Raw genomic sequence first — 25,803 nt, 5'->3', positions numbered from 1 at the left:
ACCTTCGAAAAAGTATACCCGCGCGGTTATACTGCGGGTTTTTAACAAAATATTATAGCCGCGCGACGATACTATTTTTACTTTTATTTGTTATTATTTATAAAGAACCAAAAAAAAAAAAGGCTTTGATTTTATCATATATAAGTTTCCTATCACAGTTTAGGGACAAAATAGAAGAAGCTGGCTAAACAAAAAGCTAGGTGAGGTTTTTGGGCCCTCGGGGTTTCGTTCAACACTTCAGAGCAAGAGAGGAAAATAGTTTTCTGCATCATCCACGTTTCGCTCTGCAACCTTTGTTTTGAATTTACCCGATATTCCTTGAAATCGAATTAAAACCAACAAAAAGAGAACAACTTTGAATAGAGGCACAGCGAGATATCACAATGAAGACGACGAAAGGAGGCAAGGTGATGAACCCTACGGACGCTTACCGGAAGGAGCTCCGAAAGAAGGAGTTGAAAAGGGTAATTACTTCTCAAAACTACGCCGTTTTTGCTCTTTTCTTCTTTCAATTCCTTGATTCCATACTTAATTCGAAATTGGGTTGTTCGTTTTTGCCCATATTCAATCGATTTTCACAATTTGGTACTCCATTGCTCCTAGTTATTGCTCTAATTTCATGTTTCCCCTCGTTTCTTTGCCAGAAAGCACCGGAAAATAGAAAAAGATAAACTTATATTGAATTTGAAATTTAACTACAATATCCGAATATCTAAATTTGTCTACAAAGTTTTGCCTTGAGTAGCCAATTAATTGTCGATAGTCACCATTTAAACTAATCTGAAATAAATTTAAATGGGGTACCTATTTTAGTGTATAAATTTAATCAATATTGTATTTTGGCATCTGCAATCCCAATTTATTTTTGAAAGGAAGATGTAAGCATAGCAAGCTTTGGGTTATTGTAATGGAATTAATAGCATCAAGTTTGTGAAAGGTCAATGCTGTTATTTGATACTACCCTCTAAGTTATCAGGCTTAGCGAAAGGTCGAGAAAGGTATATATGTGTACACACACAGTTGTATTTGGAAAGCAGATGTATGACCATGCTGTTACCTTTATGTTTTTGAGTTTGTTTTGATAAATGTTTTTTTATAGCATATGTTTGTGCCTCCTCATCTTAAAATTGAGATGTATAGAAAAACGTATTTGACCTGTGTTTAGGTACTTGCACTTATCCATTGACCGTATGATTATGTGCAGTTCCAAGAAATTGCCCCCATTTATATTGTTACCTTTGGTGTTCTTGATAAGCTTATTGCATAGATTAAATCTTTATTCATGCACTTCTGACTTTATGTTGTCTATGACGAACAGAATAAGAAAGAAAGGAAGAAGGTGAGGGAGGTGGGGATCTTGAAGAAGGATCCCGAGACACTGAAGGAGCAGATTGATAAGCTGAAAACGATGAGTAAGTCACAATTTACTTCTGGACTTTTGTTTAAAGATTCTAGAAGTTCATTTTCATCTGCTGTCTCAAACCTAGAGGTTCTTTAACATAATGGTTATAAATATAGTATAGTTGTGGATCTTTTATTTTTTTAATTTTTTAAAACATACTCGTTGTAGTGTAAGTTTATTTTTTGAATAATGAAAGTAATATTGATATAGATAACAATGAATTTTTTTCTTAAAGGAAAATTTCAGTTTGTGCTTATTGTTTTTGGTTTTGTTACTGCTTTACTATATCTTTCTTTTTGCTGCTCTTTGTCTAGATTTTTTGTTTTTACTATTTTAATTTGATATGCAGCCATGCCATGCTGCTTTTCCTGTTCATACCCACTGATGTATTTCACTGATTGGCACAGAGGCTGATGGTGCTCTGGACAAAGCAAGAAAACACAAGAAGAGGCAACTAGAGGATACACTTAACCTTGTTATAAAGAAGAGGAAGGTAATTTTCACATATAACATTGTTTTTATACCATTCTTTCAGAAATTCAACTAGCCACATTGTTATATGCTGCTGTACTGTGATCTTTCATTGGTGACTTAGTGGTTCAGGGTCTTCTAACTTCATGTTCAATCCATGTGCCTTGTTGTAATAATTTTCTTGCTTGCAATGATCAGTCTTATGTACTCTTTTGTACAGGAATATGCAGAGAAATTGAAGGAGAAGGGTGAGGCCCCAGTTATGTTCAGGTGAAAAATCAGTTTTCCGAATCTATTTCTGTGCCAGTGGTCGAATACTCGAATTCATTTTCTGTTTGTTTTGATTTATGAACTATAGTTTGTTTTCTGGTCAGTCATTTGGGGCCGCCTAAAAGACGAACTGCAGAAGAAGAGGAGAGAGCAAAGCATCCGATGCCTGAGGTATGATATGCCTGGTTTGTAAATGTTTTTAAAATTCTTTCTTCTTCTTTTTTCCAATATATTAAACCAAAATTTCTTATGTTTTCCTGCAGGACTCCGTTTACTACCACCCAACCCTGAATCCTACTGGGGCCCCACCACCTGGAAAGCCTCCAATGTTTAAATCATCAATAGGTCTGGTTTCCCTCCCCACCCCAATTTTGTGTCTTAATGTGACCACTTTACTTTCTCTATCTTATTCTCTCTTGGAATTTGAATTGCAGGGCCCAGAATTCCCTTATCTGCTGCTTCTTCAAGTGGTGCTGCATCGTCATCCTCAACAATGGAGTCAGAGGATGCTGCTTTAGCTGTACCTCTGCATGATTCTGGTAACAATGGGCCTGGTGATAGCTCCGTCATACCTGAGTCTTTGCCTCTACCTCCTCCACCTCCGTTACCGCCTACCCCTGCAGCTGTAAACCCAGGTATCTCTTTGCCACCACCTCCACCTCCACCTCCAGGACCCCTGCCTAAAGAGATTGCTAATCGCCCTTTACTTCCCCCTCCACCTCTGCAAAAGTCCGCACAGCCACCTCCTCCTGGTATCAGCAGAAATGAGATGGAAACCAGTCAATCTACATTGTCTGATCAATCAACCTCTAAGGACTCGACGCAGGTAAGCAGCCCCTTATTGTCCATTGAAATGATATTTTCTATTAAGAGGAACAAGAATTTTCAGAGTTGTGAAAGTTAGCAAAATATTCGAAAGTAGTAGTATATGCTTGACTGGTAAGCCCAAAGAAAGGGTGTATGGGTGGCCAAGCCTATCTTTTAAGTTTTTCAATTTGTGACAATAATGCCCCTTCCTCTCTTGTAGGTGCACACCATACTTCCTCCTCCTCCTCCGCCTCCCGGTTTGCCTCCTAAGTCAACAAATAATCAGTCTGACGGTGTAACGTCTGATACTGAAACCAATAATACTCTAGTGACCAAGGATCTTACTAACATGCTTCCACCACCTCCTCCTCCAAGACAACAGCCTCCGATGCCTGGACCCACCCTGATTCCAAATTTACAGCCTGATGTATTACCTCCGGGTATCTCTCGTTTCCCTCCACCCCCACCTCCACCAGATATGCAGCCACCATTGTCCACTCCTGGACTTCCCAGTCGACCAGGTCCCCCGGGAATGATGGCCCCAATGATCCCCAGGCCACCATATGGTCCTCCTCCTGGACCACCCCCAATGATGAGACCGCCACTTCCACCTGGCCCCCCTCCTACTTATCAAGATGATGATCATGCTGCAAACCGAGTGGCTGCTCATCAGAAACCTTCATATGTTAAATCTGCAGCATCTACTGTTGTTAAAAGGCCTCTGGCGCAGCACACTCCAGAACTTACAGCCATGGTGAGTTGATTCTCTTTTGCTATCTGTAGGATATATCACGTCCTTACGCTAGTAGTACATGTGGCATTGTTGCTTGTTACTACAAGTAACACCTAACTCAATAAGCATTCTGGTTTGTAATTTCTGCATCAGTTTTTTAATTTTGTTTAAAGGAAGATGCAGGTAGTAGAGGTTTATTGTTACAATTCAAGTTGGTTAGTGTAGACTTTTAGCCAGTATTATTGACCCTAGTTCCATAGCAATCTCAACGAAATGGGTAGAGCTGTATGAGACTTTTATCATACTGCAAGATGTCAATATGTACTCTTTACATTTTGTCTGTTTGGATCAATAAACTTTTATGACCTAAGCCTGTTTTCTGGTTCTGGGTTTAGGTTCCTGCGTCTGTTCGGGTAAGGAGAGAGATGGCTGCCCCCAAAGCAAAAGCAAAACCATCACTCCCAACCACGGCAGCACCTACCCAGTCAGCAACTCCTTTTGTTAGACAAGAGTCTGTGAACTCATCGTCAGCACCGAAGCCACAGAGCATTGACGACTCTTACATGGCCTTCCTGGAGGACATGAAGGCGCTTGGTGCACTTGAAAGTTGATAACTACCTGGTTATTGGCCACAAAGATAGGGGGAAAAAGGAGAGAACCGTGAAAACAAAAAGGTGGCATGCCTGTAGCCAAAGGAAACATAAATGCACAGCCTATTGAAGTGGAGCTGAGGACTGATGGATATTCTTTCCGTTGCTGTTAACTTAGTTTCCTAATGCATCATTTTCTTGGTGCAATTTAAAACTAAATCAGATGTTGAGATGGGTAGACTAAAGATGTGCTAGAAATTCAGAATGTACTATATTTGAAATTATTTTTAATTGAAATAATTTCCAACTTTTCTTTCTTTGGTGTTTCTTACTAGTCTTCTTATGCCTTCATGCTATATCGTTTTTCTCCTCTTTAATCAACTCAGCTCCTGGTTGAAATGCTGCCTTTAAGAACATAGAACCGAAAATGGAAGGGTTGGCATTGCTTGGTCTTCTTCACAAATGCAATGACGAAAATCTGTAAAAAGGTTAAAAGCACATTCTGACTATCAAGGGAAAATCTGAAAATTTCTCCCTCTCTGCCCTCTTCCATTTCACACAGGCATTTACAAGCACCACAAATAACCGAAGGACCTCTTGTCGTGGCAAAGCAGACACAACCTCATTTTGTCAAGCCATCTAGTACTGGGTTTGTCTGCTTGAGATCCGGGACACTTCTGCATAAACTATGATTTTCCTTAAGCAAAACGGTAAAACCCAAGTAAACTTGACTTTCATATGGCTGCTTATGCAATGTAAATCTCAAGACTTGTTTTTCTAATGCTTTCTTCAATATTCTATATGATGTTTGTGGAATCCCATAAGCTAAATAAACCCAACAATAACTGAAACTTGCAAAACACATTAACCAAGCAATCACAGAGTAATTTAAGGGAATAAACAGGAAACTTGGCCGTTTATCTTCTGCTCTCAATCGTATGCAGTACAAAGTAGGAACTGTAGCTTTTGGTTTTGGTTTTTTGTGACAGTTTCTGGGTAAAAGTGATTGCACTCTATCAGCTTTTGTTTCTTTTGAATCCAAGATGAATACTTGTGTCTGTTTTTTGTTCCTCTTCTCCCTATCGTTGTTTCTCGATTGTTTGTCCTCATTTCCACTGTGCACTGATTCAAGTTGGTTCTCTCTGTCTCTGCATCTGTTTTTGTTCTTCATTTCGTATTTAACCCTTTAACGAATATGTTTTTTATTTATTTCCATCAGTTAAACGATTTATTTTCTATCAATGCAAACAGGGCAACCTATAAAGCAAGACATTCCTCTGAAGTTCTGTTCTTACAACGGAACCATCTGCTGCAACTCCACTCAAGATTTGGAGTTGCAGAAACAATTTGAAGCACTAAACGTCTCTGATCCTGCATGTGCTGCTCTCCTGAAATTGACCATGTGTGCAGTAAGCCTCTTTGTCCACCCATGGATAAGTTAGTTTTACTAGAGAAAGTACTTTGCTTTTGCTAACTTTTGGTGTTCCATAATCTGCAGATATGTGATCAATTTTCTGCTCAGCTATTTGAAATTGATTCTGGGCCTAGAAAAGTTCCTGTTTTGTGCAACACCACTGATTTGGTGAAACCTCATCAGTCCAAAGTTGGAGATTCCATTGACTTCTGCACAAAATTGTGGGATACATGTGGACATATATCCATCTTGAGTTCTCCATTTGCTCCACCAATGCAAGGCAGCGTTGGGATGCAATATAGTTCGTTGCCTTCCAAACTGACTGATCAGTGGCGCTCAAGGAAAGACTTCTGTGAAGAATTTGGTGGGTCAGAAGATGATGTGTGTTTTAAAGATGAACCAGTTTCATTGAGTCAAGAAAAAGCTTCACCTCCAGCTGGTCTTTGCCTTGAGAAAATTGCAAATGGAGCTTATATCAATCTAGTTCCACATCCTGATGGTTCCAACTGCGCTTTCGTGTCTAACCAGCAAGGTAAGATATGGTTGGCAACTACACCTGATGAGGGATCAAATGGGATTTTGTGGATCAATGAATCTGAACCCTTTCTGGACATTGCTGATGAAGTGCTCTTTGACACTGAATTTGGTCTAATGGGTATGTCATTTCATCCAAACTTCGTGCGCAATGGCCGCTTCTTTCTGTCATTCAATTGTGACAAGATGAAGCATCCAGGCTGTTCAGGCAGATGTTCATGCAATACAGATGTGAATTGTGACCCCTCAAAGCTTCCGGCTGATAGTGGGGTGCAGCCATGCCAATATCATAGTGTTGTTGCAGAATTTACTGCCAATGGTACAGCGTCAGAGCCTTCCTTGGTATAAATGCACACCTCTCCATTTTATGTTTCAGAAAACTATCATCCGAACTATTGCAATGAAACTCATCCATGAGCTTCTTATTGTCTGTTTTTCTTGTTAGGCAACAAGTGCAAATCCTTCAGAAGTGAGAAGGATATTCACAATGGGGCTTCCATACAGGGGAGGTCACGCCGGTCAGATTCTTTTTGGACCTGCAGATGGCTTTTTATACCTCATGATGGGAGACGGTTCAAATCGAGATGACCCTTACAATTTTGCACAGAACAAGAAATCCTTGCTTGGAAAAATTCTGAGGCTTGACATAGATACCATACCAAGTAAGTCCTGGGAATTACCAGTATAAATGTTTGATCTTTGTTTATATTTTAACTGAGCAGTTTGAAACAATGTTGTTATGTTGTCATATAAACAAGCATAAATGGTTAATATATCATTATCTGTGTCGAAATAATTGTCCTGTTTTGCCACAATTACTAGATGCAATGGAAATAAGTGAAAAAGGGCTATGGGGAAATTATTCTATACCAAGTGATAATCCATTTGTTGATGTCAAGGATGTGAAGCCTGAGATTTGGGCCTTGGGATTCAGAAATCCTTGGCGCTGTAGTTTTGATTCAGAAAGGCCCTCCTACTTTCTCTGTGGAGACTGTGGACAGGTTTGAATATCATGTTTTTGCTAAACCTTTATGAAGCTGTTGTTTTCTCCAAAAGGGTTTTGGCATTCATAGTTTTCATTGCATTTTGCAGGATCAATATGAAGAGGTTGATATAGTGATAAAGCGTGGAAATTATGGGTGGCGCTTTTATGAGGGCTCCATTCCTTTTCAGCCAACAAAGTCTCCAGGAGGAACAACATCTGCTACTTCCATAAACCCCATATTCCCTGTAATGGGATACAGCCACTCTGACATAGACAAGAATGTAGGATCTGCTGCATCAGCCTCCATCACAGGCGGCTACTTCTATCGATCGATGACTGATCCATGCATGCACAAAAGGTCAGTTTGCCCCGTGCAACAAATACAGGTGTACATGTACACACGTCATACTGTGATTTGCTTGTAAGGACGAATAAATATAACCATGCTTTGTGAACAACATTGCACGTATTTGTACATGGATTTGTATGCTGATGCTGTGTGGGCAGGCACTGAAAGCCCTGAAAGCAGTGGGAATTTTTCAACTGCAAAAATGCCTTTCAAATGTGCTCATGATTCTCCAATTCAATGTAACATTGTGCCAGCTGGAATTTCTAACGCTGAAGGAAGTTGAGGTTCCACCCCAAAACCAATTGGCAATGGGGGGAGTAACCCAACTCCTTATAAACCCAGGCTAGGTCCCTTAACATTTCAATGTGGGACAAACACTCTCAACACGTCCCCCACACGTGTGGCAAAACTTCCAAGCCTAACACGTGCACAACACATATTGGGTGACGTGGGAGCACGTGTGGCCGTTGGGCCCAACACGTGAAGCCTTGCTCTGATACCATGAAGGAAGTTGAGGTTCCACCCCAAAACCAATTGGCAATGGGGGGAGTAGCCCAACTCCTTATAAACCCAGGCTAGGTCCCTTAACATTTCAATGTGGGACAAGAAGGATGTTTATATATTAACAAGCAGTGGTGTTTATAGAGTTGCAAGACCAAGCCGCTGCAATTTCTTATGTGCCAAGGAACACGCAGTCAACTCTGTGACTCATGGTCAACGTTCTTGCTCCCCTATGTCTACAGAACTGTTCAAGGGACACAAAGATGTCCTCTTTTTTCTTCTTTCCTATTTTGTTTTGTACACTGGATTATATCCTGTGAACTATCACTGATACTAAAAATATCAATTCCATTATGAGTAAATTCGCAAATTATTCCCGTACGGTTTGAAAATTATATCAAACAAATACCTCTACGTACTTTATACACATTTTTCTCGTCCCGTATTTTACTAACTACGTTGCCATCAACGCGCCATATGTATTGGTTTGCAGTTCCAATAATCTCAATCTTCAAAACCACCATGGCCTACCTAACAAAACCCAATAGTTTCCCTTTCTCTAAGATTTTTTTCTTTTGAAATATATAGTTCATGTATGGCACCTTTACTATAAAATTTCGCTAACTAGGCTGCTAAGCTTTATTTGGAGGACCAGCGTGATTACAACAGAAAAGTGAGCCGAGTTGTGGAACAGAGTTGGTGGACATCAGACTAGGTGCTTGTGGAGCAAGTCTGTATATTAATAATATTCCAACCAAGAAGCAAAAACTCACTAACAATTAAGGATTGTTTTTGTCGTTTAAGTATGCACAAATTCTATATGCATATCGAGATGTTATCGATAATATATTCACAGTTCGATGTACAAAAACGAAATATTAAATATATGCTATTTATTTAGAATTAAAACTTACAACGAATTGTATGCAATCGATTACACTTAAAATACTTTTTCTGTAGTTGATCCCTCAAAAAGTTAGTATTCATATGCAAGCGGTTACACTTCAAAGACTCTTTGTAGTTGAGCCCTTAGAAAAATTACGTGCTGCAGGTCATCGCTTGGCCTTTCCCATATCCCGCGACCCAAATGTCACTAGATGCAGAGCATGGCCAAGCCCAATACCACTTTTTTGGTATTAACTTTTGACATTTCTAAGTTTCAGTATTGTCTTATTTACTTTAACTAGGGCACATAGGTACGTTACAACTTGCGTGAAAAACTCAAAATGGAGATCAAAGAGTGCGAATGAGAAAGATGTACATGGATGCTGCTGTTGCCAGCATCAATCAATCCCAAAAGAAAATCTCTTCATATCTGAGTTATAGCAGAAACAGGACAAAAAGTAAACAAGAAGGCAGCAGAAACACTGCTCTGCTTTTTGGTAAACTTTAGGTATACTATTGAGAATTTTCAAAAAAGAAAAGAAACGAAAGAAAAATATTTGTTTATCAGAAAACAGTTCTCAGGAAGCATATCTAATAAGCTCTTGTGTCCACTTTCTGCTATCCACGTTCAACAATTACAGCTGCTTTTTTTCTCTTATTTAATGTGAACAGGTCTTTGTCTTTGAGCCATTTTTTTAAAATTAATTATTTTTAAATCCCAGAAAAACCTGCCAAACAAACATTGATGCCGAACATGTGATGATGCATGAGATGACCCTTATTTTGTTTCTAGAAGAGCTCCACATATATTATGCAGATACAACTCTATCAACCCACATCATACTTTGGTTTCTTTCTTCAACTGACATATCATCACCACCGTTGAATCCCAAGATTAAAACCTTTTTTTTTTTCTAATTGGAATTCTAAGTAGGTTCTCAATCATATTGAATATGATTATGCTTTTCCGGCTTGTCTTTTGGTGTTGGGTTTCAACGTTGAACACACCCTATAGCCACAAGGGCATTTGGGTAATCAGCGTTGATGGCACAGGACACACTGAAGCCAACCAAGATCTATCCAGGTTTGTTTTCTATGTAAACAAACAAGTGGGTGTCTTCCTTCCCAACAACCCCCATCAATTTAGATAAAGTATTAAGGAAAAGTCAAACCATATGTAAACTGTCAAGTTGATCATGGTGGTGCCTCAGTCTTTAATTCGCTTTAAGTTATGGTGCCTCTGTCTTTAAATCAATGAGTTGAAAACAAGTTGTCAAAAAAGCCTTGTGAAAGAGAGACGGAGAGAGAAAGCAAATTGAAACATATTCATTTCTGGAGCAGAGCTGAAGAGAGTTGAAGTGGAGAGAGAGAGAGAGAGAGTTGAGTTTAAAAAAGGGGGGAGAGAGATTGGAAAATGATCTCCCTTCTGGAAGCTGAATATAAAAATTTTGGTCTATAGAGAGAGAGAGAGAGAGAGAGAGAGAGAGAGAGAGAGAGAGCATATAGATGGGCTAATAATGGAGATACATAACAGATAGAAGCTAGAGTGGTTGGATTGGCAGAATGCTAATATTCCAGTGAACTTTTAGTTTGTAAACAATCCTTCAGCATTTCTCAAGTCAATGCAACACTGTTGCTAATTGGACCCTGTTGAAGTAGATTAAAGGGAGAGATGTTATAAAGAGAGATACCTGCTTTCCTCTCACTCACTCTCTCTCTCTCTCCTTTCTCTCTTGGTGTAGTGATGGGTGGTGTTCTAGCCATTGGGTTTCTGCTTTGCAACTTGCTGCTGCTTTTTGATACTTCATTTTCACATCCTTTATGCATTGATTCAAGTGGGTTTTCTCTCTTCTTTTTTGTTGTGAAGTTTGCTGCTTTATGTTTGATTATCTTCTGCAGTTTCTAATGAAATTGAGTTGGAATGGATTAATTGGTGCAGGGGCACCTTCTACCCTGAGTAGCCCACTCAAATTTTGTTCTTACAATGAAACCGCTTGCTGCAACTCCACAGAAGATTTACAAATACAGAAACAATTCCAAACCATGAACATCTCCAATTCTGGCTGTGCTTCTCTCTTAAAATCAGTACTTTGTGCGGTAAGGCTTTTGTCTTTCCCTTATTATATATATCCTCCCAATTCGGTGTTTCCAATTTTAAAATTTCAACAAATACAGTGTGTTCTGTTGATAGAAATGGTAGCATGGTTTTGTGTTTGTCTTTCCCTTATTATATAGCTCACAGTTTATGATTTATTCTGATTTATTCTGATAATGTTATAATCATAGTCACCATACTTCAATTCCTTATTTATTTTCTGTCATGGTTTTTAGAGGTGCGATCCATTTTCGGGTGAGCTTTTTACAGTTGATTCTGTGCCCCGGCCAGTTCCTCTACTTTGCAACTCCACTGTTTCAGCAAATTCATCCCAGTCTATCCAAGAAGTGAATGATTTTTGCTCTAACATATGGGACACATGCCAAAATGTGTCCATATTGAACTCTCCCTTTGCCCCTTCATTACAAGGCCAAGCTGGATTGCCTGTCAAGTCCAATGTTAGTGAGCTAACCAAACTCTGGCAATCGAAAGCCGATTTCTGCAATGCATTTGGTGGAGCCTCTAGTGATGGATCAGTATGTTTTGGTGGTGAACCTGTCACTCTAAATGATTCTGGAACTCCAATCCCCCCACATGGTTTGTGCCTCGAGAAAATTGGAAATGGATCTTACCTCAATATGGTTGCTCATCCTGATGGCTCTAACCGCGCATTTTTCTCCAGTCAACAAGGCAAGATTTGGTTGGCAACTATTCCTGAAGAGGGATCAGGAACAGCAATGGAGCTTGATGAATCCAGTCCCTTTGTGGATCTAACTGATGAAGTTCATTTTGATACTGCATTTGGAATGATGGGTATGGCATTTCATCCCAACTTCGCGCAAAATGGCCGGTTCTTTGCTTCATTCAACTGTGATAAGGAGAAGTGGCCAGGATGCACAGGAAGATGTTCATGTAATTCAGATGTCAATTGTGATCCTTCAAAAATAGGTTCTGATAATGGTGCTCAACCGTGCCAATACCAAACTGTTATAGCAGAGTATTCTGCTAATGGTACAGCATCCCAGCCTTCCTTGGTACACCTCTATACCAACCCATAATAAATTTTTGTTACTGTAACTCAATTTTTCCTACTGAATTTTGATCCTTTTTCTTTTTCTTTTTTACAGGCAACAAGTGCCAAACCATCAGAAGTAAGAAGGATATTTACTATGGGCCTCCCCTTCACAGCTCATCATGGAGGACAGATACTCTTTGGACCGGAAGATGGGTACTTATACCACATGATGGGGGATGGTGGGGGTACAGGTGATCCATACAACTTCTCTCAAAACAAGAAATCCTTGCTTGGGAAGATTATGAGGCTTGATGTCGATAACGTACTAAGTGAGTATCAGAATTAAGTAATTCTAGTTTCTGTCACCAAAACCATCTGCTTCCTATTGCATTCTTTCCTTACCCTTGTAATGTACTTCCAGGCGAGGCAGAAATTGATAAACTTGTTTTATGGGGAAACTACTCCATCCCCAAAGACAATCCATTCTCAGAAGATCCAGAATTGAGGCCAGAAATTTGGGCTTTAGGACTAAGAAATCCTTGGCGCTGCAGTTTCGATTCTGCTAGGCCTTCCTACTTTATATGCGCAGACGTTGGGCAGGTATGATATATATCTATCATCTGTACAAGCAATTCTTGATTTTCATATTCAACAAAACACAATCCTGTCTGCTAGGGGATCCCAAGTGCTCAAAATTTTCTGTTTTCAATATCAACTTCCTCGTTGGCGAAGTCCTTAAAATAAAAGACAAACAGAAAGACATCTCTTCTTCTCCATTACATCACTAATCTGTTTATCTAACAGGATCTACATGAAGAGGTGGATGTTATCACCAAGGGTGGAAACTATGGCTGGAGTTTTTACGAGGGCCCATATGTTTTCACTCCTCCAAAGTCACTTGGTGGAAATACATCCAGAAAACCTACAGACCCCATTTTCCCTATAATGGGATACAACCATTCTGAAGTAAACAAGAAAGAAGGATCAGCATCTATAACCGGCGGCTATATCTACCGGTCTGAGACTGATCCATGCATGTTTGGAAGGTAACTGACAACTGTTCTTTTCTTTCAGCTCAAGTATGGAAGTAAAATATCATACTCCTTTGAAAAATAACATAAACTTTTTGCTTAAAACATGACCAAGCTAGACAATTGAAGCATTAATCTGGATTGGATTTTTATTTTTAGGTACGTGTATGGAGACTTGTATGCTGGTGCCATATGGGCAGGCTCTGAGGACCCAGAAAACAGTGGCAACTTCAGCTCAAGCAAGATTCCTTTCAGCTGTGGACGCGACTCTCCGATAGCTTGCAGCTCTGTCCCGGACAGCAGCCTTCCAGCTCTAGGTTACATCTTCTCATTCGGGGAGGACAACCGAAAAGACATCTTCATTCTAGCCAGCAGTGGTGTTTACAGAGTTGTTCGTCCTAGCCGTTGCAACTACACTTGCTCCAAGGAAAATGTCACTGCTGTTGCAACCCCAGGACCTAATGGTTCACCTAGTTCCCATGCTACATGGTTATCAAGCAACCCATCCAAGAATGTAGTGCTCCTATTTTCTTCTCTAGTGTTGCTTCTCCTCAGTTTTGTCTAAGTATTACTAACTGCAGCATCTGATGCTGGTGTTTTGTACCATAAAGACTTCTCTTTGTAATTATATGTTCTTAATGAAAATAAAGATTTTAATTTAAAGAAACAAGTGCACATAAAGGGGAGAGAGAAGCAGACCATGAAAATGTAACCATCTTTAGAGTTCATATGTTTTTCCCTCATTCCTTATCCTTAAAAAATAGGGTTGCATAATTTAAATCAAAAGACCTAAGTTCCTAAAAAGAGATCTCTTATTTTGTTAATAACAAAATATTAAACCCTGTTTAACTAGTTAATTTATAGAAATAATCATGCACTTAATTGAGAATTTATAGAACACTAATAATAATAATCACACATCCACCTGACAGCCCTCTAGTCTTTATTTCTTTTACCTGGAAATATAAGGGGGGGTCCAAATTAATTATTTATTTATATATTGGAAATATAATAAAAAAGGGTCCGTTTGTAATAAAAATAAAAATAAAAATAAAAGATAAATATTATAAATTGAATTTAATGCCAATTACAGAGATTGAATTGAAATCAACTTTATTTACCCGTCTTCCCTCTCTCTCTTTCTTTCTTTCTCGGTTTCCTACATATATCTGTGCAGTCCCATAAACACAAATATTAATATTAATAATTAATTCATATAAAAAAATCAAATTATTAATTCAAATTATTAAAATCTAATATTAATATTAAGGAAAATTAATAAACCCTGTGTGATATGTGAATGGTGGTTTGGAGCTTTTGGTCCTCCATGCCCCTTCTCTTTTTCTCTGTGTTTCTCACTCTGAAAACAAAATCAACCCAACCAAACCCTCAATGCGAGAAACCTCGCTGATCCTCTACATGTAATCTCATTCTAAACCCTCCCTCCCTCTCGATCTCCCCAAAACCATGTCTCTAGAATCTTCCCTTCCTCCGATCCCGGCCGCCCGATCCTCGCCGGAGCCCCAACAACAGCAGCCCCCTCAAAACGACAACGCAACATCAACCGCAAACCCTACCCCGCCTTTGTCCAGGAGCAACCGTCCCTCCCGCGCCTGCACCTTACGCGCCGCCGCTCGGCTCCAACAGTACCAGCAGCAGCAGAACCAGCCCGCCGAGAAACGACGAGCCGTTGCCAAAAAGGAACAGCAGCAGCAGGGAGACGACGAGTCGTCGTCGCCGCAGCAATGCAGCGCCAGCAAGATTATCACGCCGCTGGTGGGTCCTCCCCCGCCCTCGCAATTGCCACGCTGGACCCTCCGCTCTATGTGGGAATTGGCTTCCGTACTCAATTTCTTACACGTGAGCCCCCAAAGCTTCGATTTTTAGCTCTTGAAGCTTCGACCTTTTAGGGTTTTGGGACTGTTTCCTGGTGTTTTAGGGCTTATGCGTTTTTCCTTTTGTTATGTGCTTGCCAGGTTTTTCGGCCGCTTCTAAATATCTCGGCTGAGTTCTCGGCTGAGGAGTTGGAGACGGCTTTGATTACACCCAATGACACTTTGAGTGACATTCACATTCCATTGTTGAAGGTTGGTAGAACACTCGTAACTTTGTGCATTGTTAGGTTCGTTAGTTAATTTTTGTTATAAAGCTTCAATTTTTAAAATTTCAGAAGCATTTCTCCAAGAACTTAAATTTGCTAAGTAGTCCATTAGAGTTGTTAGGCACTTCTTTGTGGAAAACCTCATCCATGCTAAGCTTTAGGTTCCCTTCAAAATGTAGATAGAAATGAAAACAACTACTTTCATGGGGGTGATTATTTCTGCTATTAAAATTGCTTTGTGGATCTTTCAGCTGTTAACAACAACCATAATCCGTGGTTTTAAGAATCCTGGCCTAAAGTAGCCTTAAAACTTGAGTCCTTGTCCTTGTGAACACCTTTTAAAGTTCAGAGAAATAGATGTAAAAGAACAGTCTGGAGCTTTCTTTCAGGCTCTTACAACACATATATGGTGTGACTGGCAGTGGTTTGTATCAGAATCTGTATATATTAATGCAAGAGTCTTAATCATAATATGGAATGATTAAATGTCTTAGTTTTTTGGTGGCTGCTGAGGCATGATTTTGGATGGAATCTTGACTAATTTTCTGCAGAAAACATGTCCTATGGAGAAGATTAATGTTGTACCCAATCCTATGGAAAAGACTAATGTGGTTAGAGAAGTCAACCGAATGTGGTTGATTATGTGAATCCTTTTTCTTTATTCACCCTTATGTAAGACCATCTTTGCTTTTATTTCTTTGGTAATCATGCCTTCCTCGCTACTCTTATGTTATCTTTATTCACCCTTTGCCAATCCTTCCTTTTGTCCTTTCAGATTTCAAAATCCAAATAAATCTGAAACCTTTTTAGGTTTTCCTTGAATGTGGATTTTTGTGGTCATCGTCTTGCTTATTAGGTTGAAAATGTGTCTGTAAAATTTTAATCTTATTTGACCTCATGAAAGCCCATGCTTCTGGAAAGCTAATATTTTGTTGATAGTTTGTCAATGAAATTGCTACTAGCTTGCCCATAACTTTTAATTGATTTCTTTTATAGGCAATTCCTCCTATTACGCGAATGGCACTTACACGTGATACTTGGGTCACTGTTTTGTGCAGAAAGTTGAGAGACTGGTGGCATTGGGTAACTTTACTCATATAACTATTTTTGGCAAGATTTTAGCCAGAGCCAATTTGTTTTGTAGTTCTACAGAATCAGTAAACCTAATTCAGATTTCTCTCCAATTGCAGGTTGCAGATGGAGATCTACCCATTGTTGCTTCACATGGGTGAGCATTCATGTGTATTTGTCTACTCTAAAATATGAATATTTTTCTGTTTATAACATGTCACATAATGTTAATTTGATAGGGCGGAGGTCGAGGTGTATAAAACACTTGATCCTGGGGTTCGTGTGGTCATCTTGAAAGCACTTTGTGATATTCGTGTTGAGGTATAGATTTAATTATAAAGATTTAATGCCTTCCAGCTGCTGGTTACAGATGTCACGCTTAGTATCAAATTTATGTAAAAGTTAATGTAAAATCCATTCATAAATATTATTAGTAACCTTTTGGTCAATTGCCTAAGCAAGATGATAGTTTGTATGGCCAAACTTACAAAACTGTTCCCTTAAAAATAACATAAAAATCTATTGTAGATCCAGTACATGTTACAGAGTTGGATTTCATTATGTACCCCCTTCTCTTCCTCCCCTCCCCCTTCTCTTCCTAGTTGAAAACAAGACTCAGTATCAAGTCTTTGGACAATGTGAAATACTTTATATGAGCTTGCTGGCACCGTCAAAACCAATGTGGTTTACGATATTGCTATAGTATCTCGTAATATTCTTGAGAAGTTTGTTTTCTTTTATCTGAAGGAGAGAGAAATGGGAAGTGAACGACCTCCCTCCTTGACTAGATGATGCATACAATACTTAGTTTTCCTCTTTTTTTCTCCCTCTGCATGACCAAGTACCTCTCGCTCTCTCTCTCTCTCTCTCTCTCTCTCTCTCTCTCTCTCTCTCTCTCTCTCTCTCTCCCCCTTTTCAAAATTGGTTTTTAGGATTTATCACATGCAAATCATGATTTTAGAACTAGAAAATTGATTTTGTATTACCTACTTCTCAAATGATTTTTCTATGCTTCTGTTACTTTACCAGAAGGAATAAATCTTGGGTGATGTTTTGCAGCAAGAGGATATTCGGAACTATATTGACAACTCACTGAAGCATGGAGTTCAACTTTCAACATTTCGTAAAGAACGCGTTGGAGGTGATTCACAAGGAATCTCTTACTGGTAAATATAATGAAGTTTCTTAACAAAACTGTTTTAGTTAATAAATTACCTTTTTGGTTCCAATTATTTTCCAATGTTGTGTGAAATGTCCGTCAAGCATCTTTTTCACCAACTGCTAGAGATATTGCACAACTTCTTTGTTTTTGGGTACATTGAATAATTGTGTTCGAGTGTTTATCCACTGGATGTTTGTGGTTGCTGCAGGTATGAAGATGATCCAATAATTGGTTATAGGTTATACCGGGAGATACGGAAGGTTGAGGTGAAGAAGGCAAAAGCGAAAGGTTCCCAGGTCCTTCCTAGTGCGACGTATGAGTGGGAAACAGTTGCAACCAATTTTGATGAATTTCAAGATGTTTCTGTAAGATACTAAAATTGTATTCCCATCTGTATGTGCTATTGTGCCCTGTATTCTTATTTCCTTGCAAAACTTTTAGGATTGAATGTTTGAGTCAGTTTTCATTTTCAAGTATTTCTGGAATACGGATAACCTCTGAAACTGGTAACCACTGATCAGAATTTGAGACAAATATTGTTGAGTTTATCACATTCTTTATCGGATCCTATCTCGTATATATGGAAAAACTAGTAATAAAAACTGCACATAGGATTTGGATTAGTAGAATGTGATAAACTCAAGTGTTCATACAAAACCTTTTTTGCGAAAGTGTATTGTTAAGCGTTTTGATGAATCTGTTGCTGGTCCAAATTTTAAAAGCATCTTCTTATCACAGGAGAAACTTTTCTCAAGTAAAAATAGAACAGAGGCTTCTCTAGGAAAAAAGTTGAAAGGAGACATGCTTGCAGAGATTGAGAAGGTTCACAAGGTACGTAATACTAATTGTTGACCAACCTTTTAACCTCCTTGGGTTTATATATCTTGTATGTGGTTGGAGGATATTTTCTCAACTAATCTGCTGGGAGAATTGCCGTTTCATCTTTTTCTTGTTTCTAGTAAAAATTTCATCTCATAAACTTCCTTTTTTTACAATTGCTGCTTGCACAGAGGAAAGAGAGGTTGCTGAAGAAGCAACACAGACAAGCTCTCCTCCTTGATAATTTTTTGACTGTGGATGGCCTTGGTCCAGGGCGCTCTCTCCGTGACAGAAAGCCTGTTACCTACACTTTTGGTAAGGGAAACAAACTTCTACCTTTTGTCCTTGTTTTCCCATGACAATTGCACTGCTTAAAAAACCTAGTGACTCTTTTAGCCAAAATAGAGGAACCACTGAGAACTTGTGGGCATATCGCTGAATCAGAGTAAAACCAAATTGAAAGGTTACCTTGGATGTATTTTGCTTGTTAGAAACCTGAAGTTCTACTCTTAAGAGTGGTGGTTTTCAATTTTTTTTCTTCTTGTATAATTAGATGCAGGTTCTTATTAAAAGCAAAAAAGAATAACTAGATTCAGGCAGGGTATGTGGCTGTTGGTAAGGCTTCTTCTTATGGTGGTTGTGTTTCTGGGTTACTGGTGACGGATTAAGATGAACTGATCAGATTAATGTATACTTTTGACTGTCGTCTAATGATATGAAATCCTAATTGATTTTGTGAGCAATATTCTTTGGTAGTAGTTGGTTACCTAAGAGGTTGGTGCCTATCATAGATGGAAAGGTTGTTTAGATGTGTGTTGGGATTTTTGGGGAATGTGGGGGCGCTGTCCCATGAATTTTTAATCTGAGTTTTACCTGAATGATGTAGATTTTAAATTTAGTTCTGGGAAGTAGCAGATGACCAATATTTATAGTTACTGTTATTTTTCCTATGTGACAATGGCTATATGGATTCCGACGATTGTGTTAATAATTTTGCAGATGATTATGACCGGTCCATCAATGAGGCAATCAAGATAACCAAGTACGGGTTTCATACTCTCTCTCTCTCTCTCTCTCTCTCTCTCTCTCTCTCTCTCTCTCAGAATAAAGTACTTTTGACTTATTTTTATTCTACTCCTGTTTTAGAAGGAAGCAGCCATCCCCGGAACCTTTACAGAAACGAGAGGGAGTTGTGAAACCAGAAGCTTCTAGTAATGGTAAATGGAATGCTACTCCAAATTCCTATGAGCATGTAGGATTTAGTGCTCCATCTCCTAAATCACCTGATTATGATTATGATGTTGAAGAAGATAACAAATCTGAACAATTGGATCGAGGGTGAGCTAATTTCTTCTTTTTCTTCTTTTTAAGATGTTCAGCTCCAGTATATTTTAAATCATTGGCCTTTTTCATATACTGAATTTTATGTATTGAATGTAGCAATCGACGAAGACAGAGGCCCCAACGTTATTCTGCGAAAGAATTTGTTGAAGCAGTTTCTGATAATGAGGCAGACTTTGACAGTGATGATGATATAGTTGGTGAAGCTATATATGACGAGGAATACTTAAAGAAACGTAAAGAGAGAAGAAAGTTTTCTAGTAGCTCTGAAGGAGATGAGGAGTATCATTTTGAGGAAGAAAATGCTGAAGAGGAGGAAGAAGAGGAGGAAGAAGATTCCGTAAGTGCAAGCGAGGATAGTGATGAACCCCGAAAAGTTAAGAAATTGCCAGGCCGCACTAGGAGGGAAACTAAATTGAGGTCAGTTGATGAGCTCCAGTCTGGTCTAAGACGCAGTAAGAGGGCCACCAGAAATCGCATTGATTATCGACAATATGAATTCTCAGAGTCAGAACCAGAGCAATCTATGAAACCTGAGAAATCAAATGCATCAGATGGACACTATGATGCAGGTGAGAATGGGGATTATTCAATGGAAAGTCAAGATTCAGATGGTAATGATGAGGACCAGGAAATGAAAGTTGATCAGGCTGTTGAAAATTACCCTGAGACGACAGTTGAGAAAGAGCAAATCCAGCCACCTGGAAAATCAAATAGTCCAGGGGAAGATGAAGTCGAAGGTGTACAGAAAAGACGTTTCCTCGACCTAAATGAGCTTGCCCCGGGTTCAGGTTTTGATGATGGTCCAAACACAATGATGAAAGATGATACGGATGATTTGTGATGTGACGGTTCCCCCTCTGCGAGACAGCAAAGATTGTGTATTGCAAGGAAGCCGAACTCTGTACGATTGTAAAATTTAGAAATTTTGTGCCAGTGCCCGTGGAGAAAGTTGTGGCCAGAGTTCTCCTAGGCATAATTTAAGCAACAACCTTGGTGCATGATTTGCAACAGGGTCGCAACATGATGCGGCGAGTTATGTAGATTAGGTAGTCATTTTTTAGTATGTCGACATCCGAAGGAACCTACAAGCTCAGCTAGGACAGATGAATGGAAGTTGTTGGGATTTGCTTAGTTCATCCGATCAATGTACAATAACCCTCAGCTAATATTGTAACTGAAAGATTTGGCCTTAGATGTTAAAAGCCAAAGCCTTTGTAGTATTATCTCTCATGTTCATGAATCCCTGATAATGATCTGCCTTTGAATCTGAGCTTATTTGGGTTGGTTGTGTTATAATATAGAACCATCCTCCCTTAGAAGGTAAGGTAATTGTACTTTCTCTTGTATTCAGATTGGCTTTCTTATTTGTCATTTCATTTACCAGCCATCTTGGATTTATTACCTTTTGCTCGGCACAAATGAAGGTCATTGTAAGCATGATGGAGTCGTTATATGAGAAAGGGAGTCTGGGAGTGTCATTTTGTGCACCCGTCCGCCCTCGTGCACCGGAGTTTTTGGTTCTTTGCTGATTTCATTCTGAAATACCAGCATTACCTGTGCCATGTTGAACATTATTTTTAGCGTTATCTTAACTTTGGCAATCAAATTGGGACAAAGATTTTGTTCTCTGGTGGGGTTTAGGGAATTATTTATTGAACAATTACCTAACCTGCAGCCTGCAATTGAATAAATCTGTTCAGTGGAGAAGGTTACTGGACCATACAGCAACGTGACTCATGCTGAAATCTCTTAATTGACTTTTTGATAGAAGTCTTCTTTTTAGAAAAAAGAGACTTAACACCATAATTAAGTTTTGGTTAATGTTTGGATGTGACAATATGAAGGTCTTTTTCTAACCATAATCACCCCTCCCCTAAACAAACACACGAGAGCTATAATGTTAGTCAAAGGAAAGGTCAAAAGAAATGAAGCATCATATGATGGTTCTAATAAATGTTCTCCAGCCAAGCCAACTCATTCTTCAGAATACCTTTATCAAGAGATCTTATGATGGTAAAAAATATCCATCATGATTCTTGCTCAGTGCCCCCACAAGCAAATAGGCATATACTATTTGCATGTAAACCTGGCCTGTACCTATATCCATTATTTAATGTATGAAAAAGACAAGCTGCCCAAAATTATTTCCATGAAATATGAACCATCCAATTTCCAAACACTGTCCAAAAACAACAACAAAGATGTTTCTATTGCATAGGGCCCGTGGTGGGGTCCAATCCTTCATCCATCTTCGAAGGTACTTTTTAGTTTTTATTTGATCCTTGGGTCCAAACATTGTATCACGACAGAGTGAGTTTGGTGGAGTATTTTTTTTCACATATTAAGAACGTAACAATTTAACATGTGTTTTGTGAAGCAAATATGGTTGCGGATGCCTTAATGGGTATGCGAAATAATTATGTGCATCCTTGTGCTTGGTTTTCTAATTCCCCTATTCTTTAGTCGTTACAATTTGTTTTGACTTTCGTAATATTGGAATCCTTGGAGGATCTTCGTCGTAAATATTTTGCTTGTTTCATTAAAAAAAAAAACCAACTGATAGTGAGTAAGTCAGATAGTGTCGAACACTTTGCGAGAGAAAGTGGTGCAATTGCGTGGCCACTGCGAAAAGTCCCTTTCAATGTGGATGAGTTTGAGTTACTTTCTTTCCAAGTTGGAACAAACAAGAAATCCAAAACGATCGAGCACCAAGTCTACATCACTCACGTGGTCTTTTGTCCTATCACTTCTGCCGTCCATTCATCATGGCTTTATAGTACTAATTCGATCAAATTATCTCACTTACAAGTTACGAAGATTTTTTTGTTTTTGGTTTTAATAAAAATGCCCATCTGTTATGTTATGTTATGTGGGATTTTCTGCACCACCATATATTTTTACCAATGATTCTGAACTAAGATGGAATTGGACTTGTTTCATGTTCATGTTCTTAGCCAACCTTCTTGTAGTTGATTGAACTGATCAAGCAATAAAATAAGAATCCAGATCCAAACATTGTAGTCAACTATGTATTCGGAGAGATGGTAGACTTTGAATTTGAACTATACATTTAAATACTAATCGACTTGATCATAAACCGTCCGAGATTAGAATATTTGCTAGCATGTATACTTTTATGTATAAAAATTTATACCACTGAGAGTCAAAATGTGCTAGAGCACTACTGTTAAGCAAAAAGAACTTTACGTACTTAATATTAAATTTAATCACCCAAATGAAAAAAGTAGGAAAGGTTTTGGATCAGCTCAACTCTAACTAGTATTTTTGCTTCAACAGATATCTTTTGCAGAACTTTTTACCCAAAAGGAGAATATTAATTCTTAACATCATCAACTCAACCCCATAATCAGCCACTTGCCCCTCCAGAAAATTCAAAATTTTTTACAAAAGTTAGACTCTGCTACAACGACGCATTCGCATTGCCAACCAAATCACTCTGGATTTCAACATCTTTGTTTTCTTGTGTCTGCACATCATCATCATCCTTCTCCTCGGCTGCACCAATCTCCTTAATTTCTTCAGCCGTTTTCTTAGCTGCTTCTTCCTTGGCTTCTTCAAGAGCTTGAATGAAATTTGAAAGGCATCTATCTGGATCATCTTGTGGGGACTTAGGCATGAGATTCTCTGCTACATCAGCAGGGGTCATTTTGACCTCCCCCATCAGCCTCTGAATTGTATCAAACATTTGATGTGTTTCAAGCTTCAGATAATTCTTTGCCAGAACTTTGAACCCATCAAAACTGCAAAAAGAAAGCTCAATATGTTTGTCCATTCTGCCCCTCCTGATGAGGGCAGGATCAAGCTTCTCAACATAGTTTGTGGTGAACACAACAAGCCTCTCACCACCACAAGCAGACCAAAGCCCATCAATGAAATTCAACAGCCCAGAAAGAGTGACCTTGCTGCTGCCATGTCCCTCTTCTTTTGGTTCCTTAATTCTCTCCTTACTGGACTTAGTTTCATCTTCCAAAGAAGATTTGTCTGCCTTCTTCTTCCTCTGGCCTGTAAGATCAAGTGAGCAGTCAATATCCTCAATCACAATTATAGACTTACTTGTGGTCTCAATCAAAAGCTTCCTAAGCTCTGTGTTGTCCTTGACAGCAGTGAGCTCAAGATCATAAACATCATAACCCAACAAATTAGCCATTGCAGCAATCATGGTAGATTTCCCAGTCCCTGGTGGCCCAAAAAGCAAATAACCCCTCTTCCAAGCCTTGCCAATTCTTGCATAAAAATCCTTGCTTTTGCTGAAAGTCACCAAATCTTCAATGATCTCCCTCTTCTTATCTGGCTCCAATGCCATTGTTTCAAAAGTAGCTGGATGCTCAAAAACAATGTGGCTCCACATGGTCTGCTTGTAGCTAGGCCATTTGTATCCAGGACTATTTGTGTAAAGCTTCCTCTGCCTATTTCTCACCCTGATTTCCTTCCCTTCCCTCACCACATGGTCTAAATAAGACTCTGTAATTATATCCCTGTACTTCTTGTGAAAAGTGAGCTTGTAAAACCTCTTCTCCTGCTCTGGATAGTAAGACATTGACATTGATCTTCCTGGAGACACAGATTTGGACAAAACCCACCAAACCTTAGCACCCTGAAAATCATCTGTAACTCTCTCGTACTCATCCATGCTCAAAACCAAGTTGCTGCTGTCTTTGACCATCTCTGCCTTGAGCCTCTTGGCGCTCTTTGAAGTGTTGTTGCTGAGATAGGCTTCCACGGCAGAATAGGCCTCGCTTCTCTTGAGCCTGTCCCCAGTGAACTCATGGATGGAGATTTTGATGTAGGGGTAGAAGTAGCCCATGATTCTGTGTGAGTATTTCTCAAAGAACCTACGAAGCTCGTAGGGGCAGTACTGGCGGATGATTGCCCAAACGAACATGAAGCTGGCTAAAGTTGAGCCCATTGTTGCCCACATCTGGGTCATTGTTGATGATGGCAGGGGCATCATTTTTCTGGCTTGGTTTTGTGGTTCTTGAGTTGAAGTAAATAGGATTTAGATTTTATGGTACTTGTGTTGGTGTTTTGATAAGACTCTTCGGGATTTCTATTGGCTAAGGACTAGACCTTTTCTTCTTCATGGCTTTTGTATTTGATTTTGAGTGAGACTGTAAACCAAGGGTAGGTAGATAATGAGAGAAGAATGGAGTTTATAAGCAAGACTAGTACTAAAAGGAACCATATTTCTGGATCACATTAGCTTAAGAAGATTATTTGTAGAGGGAGTCTCTTTATTTCATGGAATCACGGTCTGATACATGTATAAAAATAACTTTAAAAAAGTTAAATAATAATACAAATTTAAGCACTTGCACCAAGTTGTGATTTACAGTTAAGAGAAATAATTCATTGTAGGTAAAAAATACGGAACTGTGATTTACAGTAATTAACTAATCATATAATACGACAATTGATATGTCTAATAAATGTCATTACTTGGTGATCTAATATGGTCAAAATGTAAACCTTTTTAATCACTTTTCTATAAACAAATGACGAAAAGCAAGGGAAATTATGTAAACGAATCGGAAAAGAACATGATTACAAAGAGAGAGATGGGAGATTAAAACAAACATAACACAAACTTGTGATATTAGGATGAGATTGATTGGTCATTGGTGGGGCTACGTGGAGTGTGGACCAGATTAAAGTACAGAAATTGCATGGGATGGGAGGTGACTAATCCATAGCTACAAGGGTCAATTATTGAACACGTGTCACGCACATAAGACACCCCGAGGAAGAAAGTGGGTCTGCGCATGGGATTATAAATATTTGGGTGACTTCGATTATTAAACAAAATGACAACTTTTTTCCCTGTAGCTTTAGGTTTTCCTCTTTTCTGGAAAATCATCTTTTAACTAATGAGATTTTGGATATTCCATAGTTTGATGTAAAGGACTTGTCATTCTTTCTCTACATTAACAACCACATAAATTGGTTAAGAGCATTCCTTGCACTCGAGATATTAGGTTCGATTTCCCTCTTCCCATCGCTTGTATCACAAAAAAAACAAGATTAAGAAAGAGTTGGTTAATCACACGAACAGAACCTCACCCCAAATCCCATCATGCAATTTGCACACACGATCTGCTTACTTGTAAGTTGTAATTAGCAAAAGTGACGTGGAATGTCGGGGAACCAATTTTTTCTTATGGTTTGGAAATCATCCACGCAAGTATGGATGACTGTCGTTAATTGTT

At 38.9% G+C, this 25,803-nt stretch overlaps 5 protein-coding genes across 6 annotated transcripts; 4 read left to right on the top strand and 1 right to left on the bottom strand.

Moving 5' to 3' along the window:
* On the top strand, positions 142-4,590 carry LOC18777412 (formin-like protein 5). Its single transcript, XM_007209831.2, has 9 exons — positions 142-464; positions 1,319-1,412; positions 1,810-1,895; positions 2,094-2,143; positions 2,248-2,314; positions 2,407-2,488; positions 2,578-2,969; positions 3,171-3,704; positions 4,079-4,590. Exons 1-9 carry the CDS (start codon positions 384-386, stop codon positions 4,292-4,294), a joined length of 1,602 nt encoding a protein of 533 aa, XP_007209893.1. The 5' UTR covers positions 142-383; the 3' UTR covers positions 4,295-4,590.
* Positions 5,515-7,838, top strand: LOC18777145 (HIPL1 protein). Its single transcript, XM_020564780.1, has 6 exons — positions 5,515-5,682; positions 5,772-6,563; positions 6,667-6,883; positions 7,044-7,222; positions 7,314-7,560; positions 7,669-7,838. Exons 1-6 carry the CDS (start codon positions 5,515-5,517, stop codon positions 7,836-7,838), a joined length of 1,773 nt encoding a protein of 590 aa, XP_020420369.1.
* Positions 9,898-13,749, top strand: LOC18777152 (HIPL1 protein). Its single transcript, XM_007210262.2, has 7 exons — positions 9,898-10,776; positions 10,881-11,038; positions 11,273-12,070; positions 12,164-12,380; positions 12,473-12,651; positions 12,856-13,097; positions 13,242-13,749. Exons 1-7 carry the CDS (start codon positions 10,686-10,688, stop codon positions 13,645-13,647), a joined length of 2,091 nt encoding a protein of 696 aa, XP_007210324.1. The 5' UTR covers positions 9,898-10,685; the 3' UTR covers positions 13,648-13,749.
* Positions 14,328-20,966, top strand: LOC18776734 (DDT domain-containing protein DDR4). 2 transcript variants are annotated; one of them, XM_007210269.2, is made up of 12 exons: positions 14,328-14,942; positions 15,059-15,169; positions 16,180-16,266; positions 16,374-16,411; positions 16,494-16,575; positions 17,314-17,420; positions 17,625-17,781; positions 18,155-18,247; positions 18,427-18,550; positions 19,235-19,277; positions 19,382-19,573; positions 19,676-20,966. In XM_007210269.2, exons 1-12 carry the CDS (start codon positions 14,550-14,552, stop codon positions 20,418-20,420), a joined length of 2,172 nt encoding a protein of 723 aa, XP_007210331.1. In that variant the 5' UTR covers positions 14,328-14,549; the 3' UTR covers positions 20,421-20,966. The 2 variants fall into 2 exon arrangements, with proteins under 2 accessions (XP_007210331.1, XP_020420434.1); XM_020564845.1 differs by having other exon boundaries at positions 14,357-14,942; positions 19,385-19,573.
* On the bottom strand, positions 22,765-24,837 carry LOC18777004 (AAA-ATPase ASD, mitochondrial). Its single transcript, XM_007209845.2, has one exon. The coding sequence runs from the start codon at positions 24,549-24,551 to the stop codon at positions 23,001-23,003; it is 1,551 nt and encodes a 516-aa protein (XP_007209907.1). The 5' UTR covers positions 24,552-24,837; the 3' UTR covers positions 22,765-23,000.

Source organism: Prunus persica, chromosome G5 (assembly GCF_000346465.2).
Source record: "Prunus persica cultivar Lovell chromosome G5, Prunus_persica_NCBIv2, whole genome shotgun sequence".
In the NCBI taxonomy this organism is placed as follows: Eukaryota; Viridiplantae; Streptophyta; class Magnoliopsida; order Rosales; family Rosaceae; genus Prunus; species Prunus persica.
This window is presented reverse-complemented; position numbering and strand designations above follow the sequence as displayed.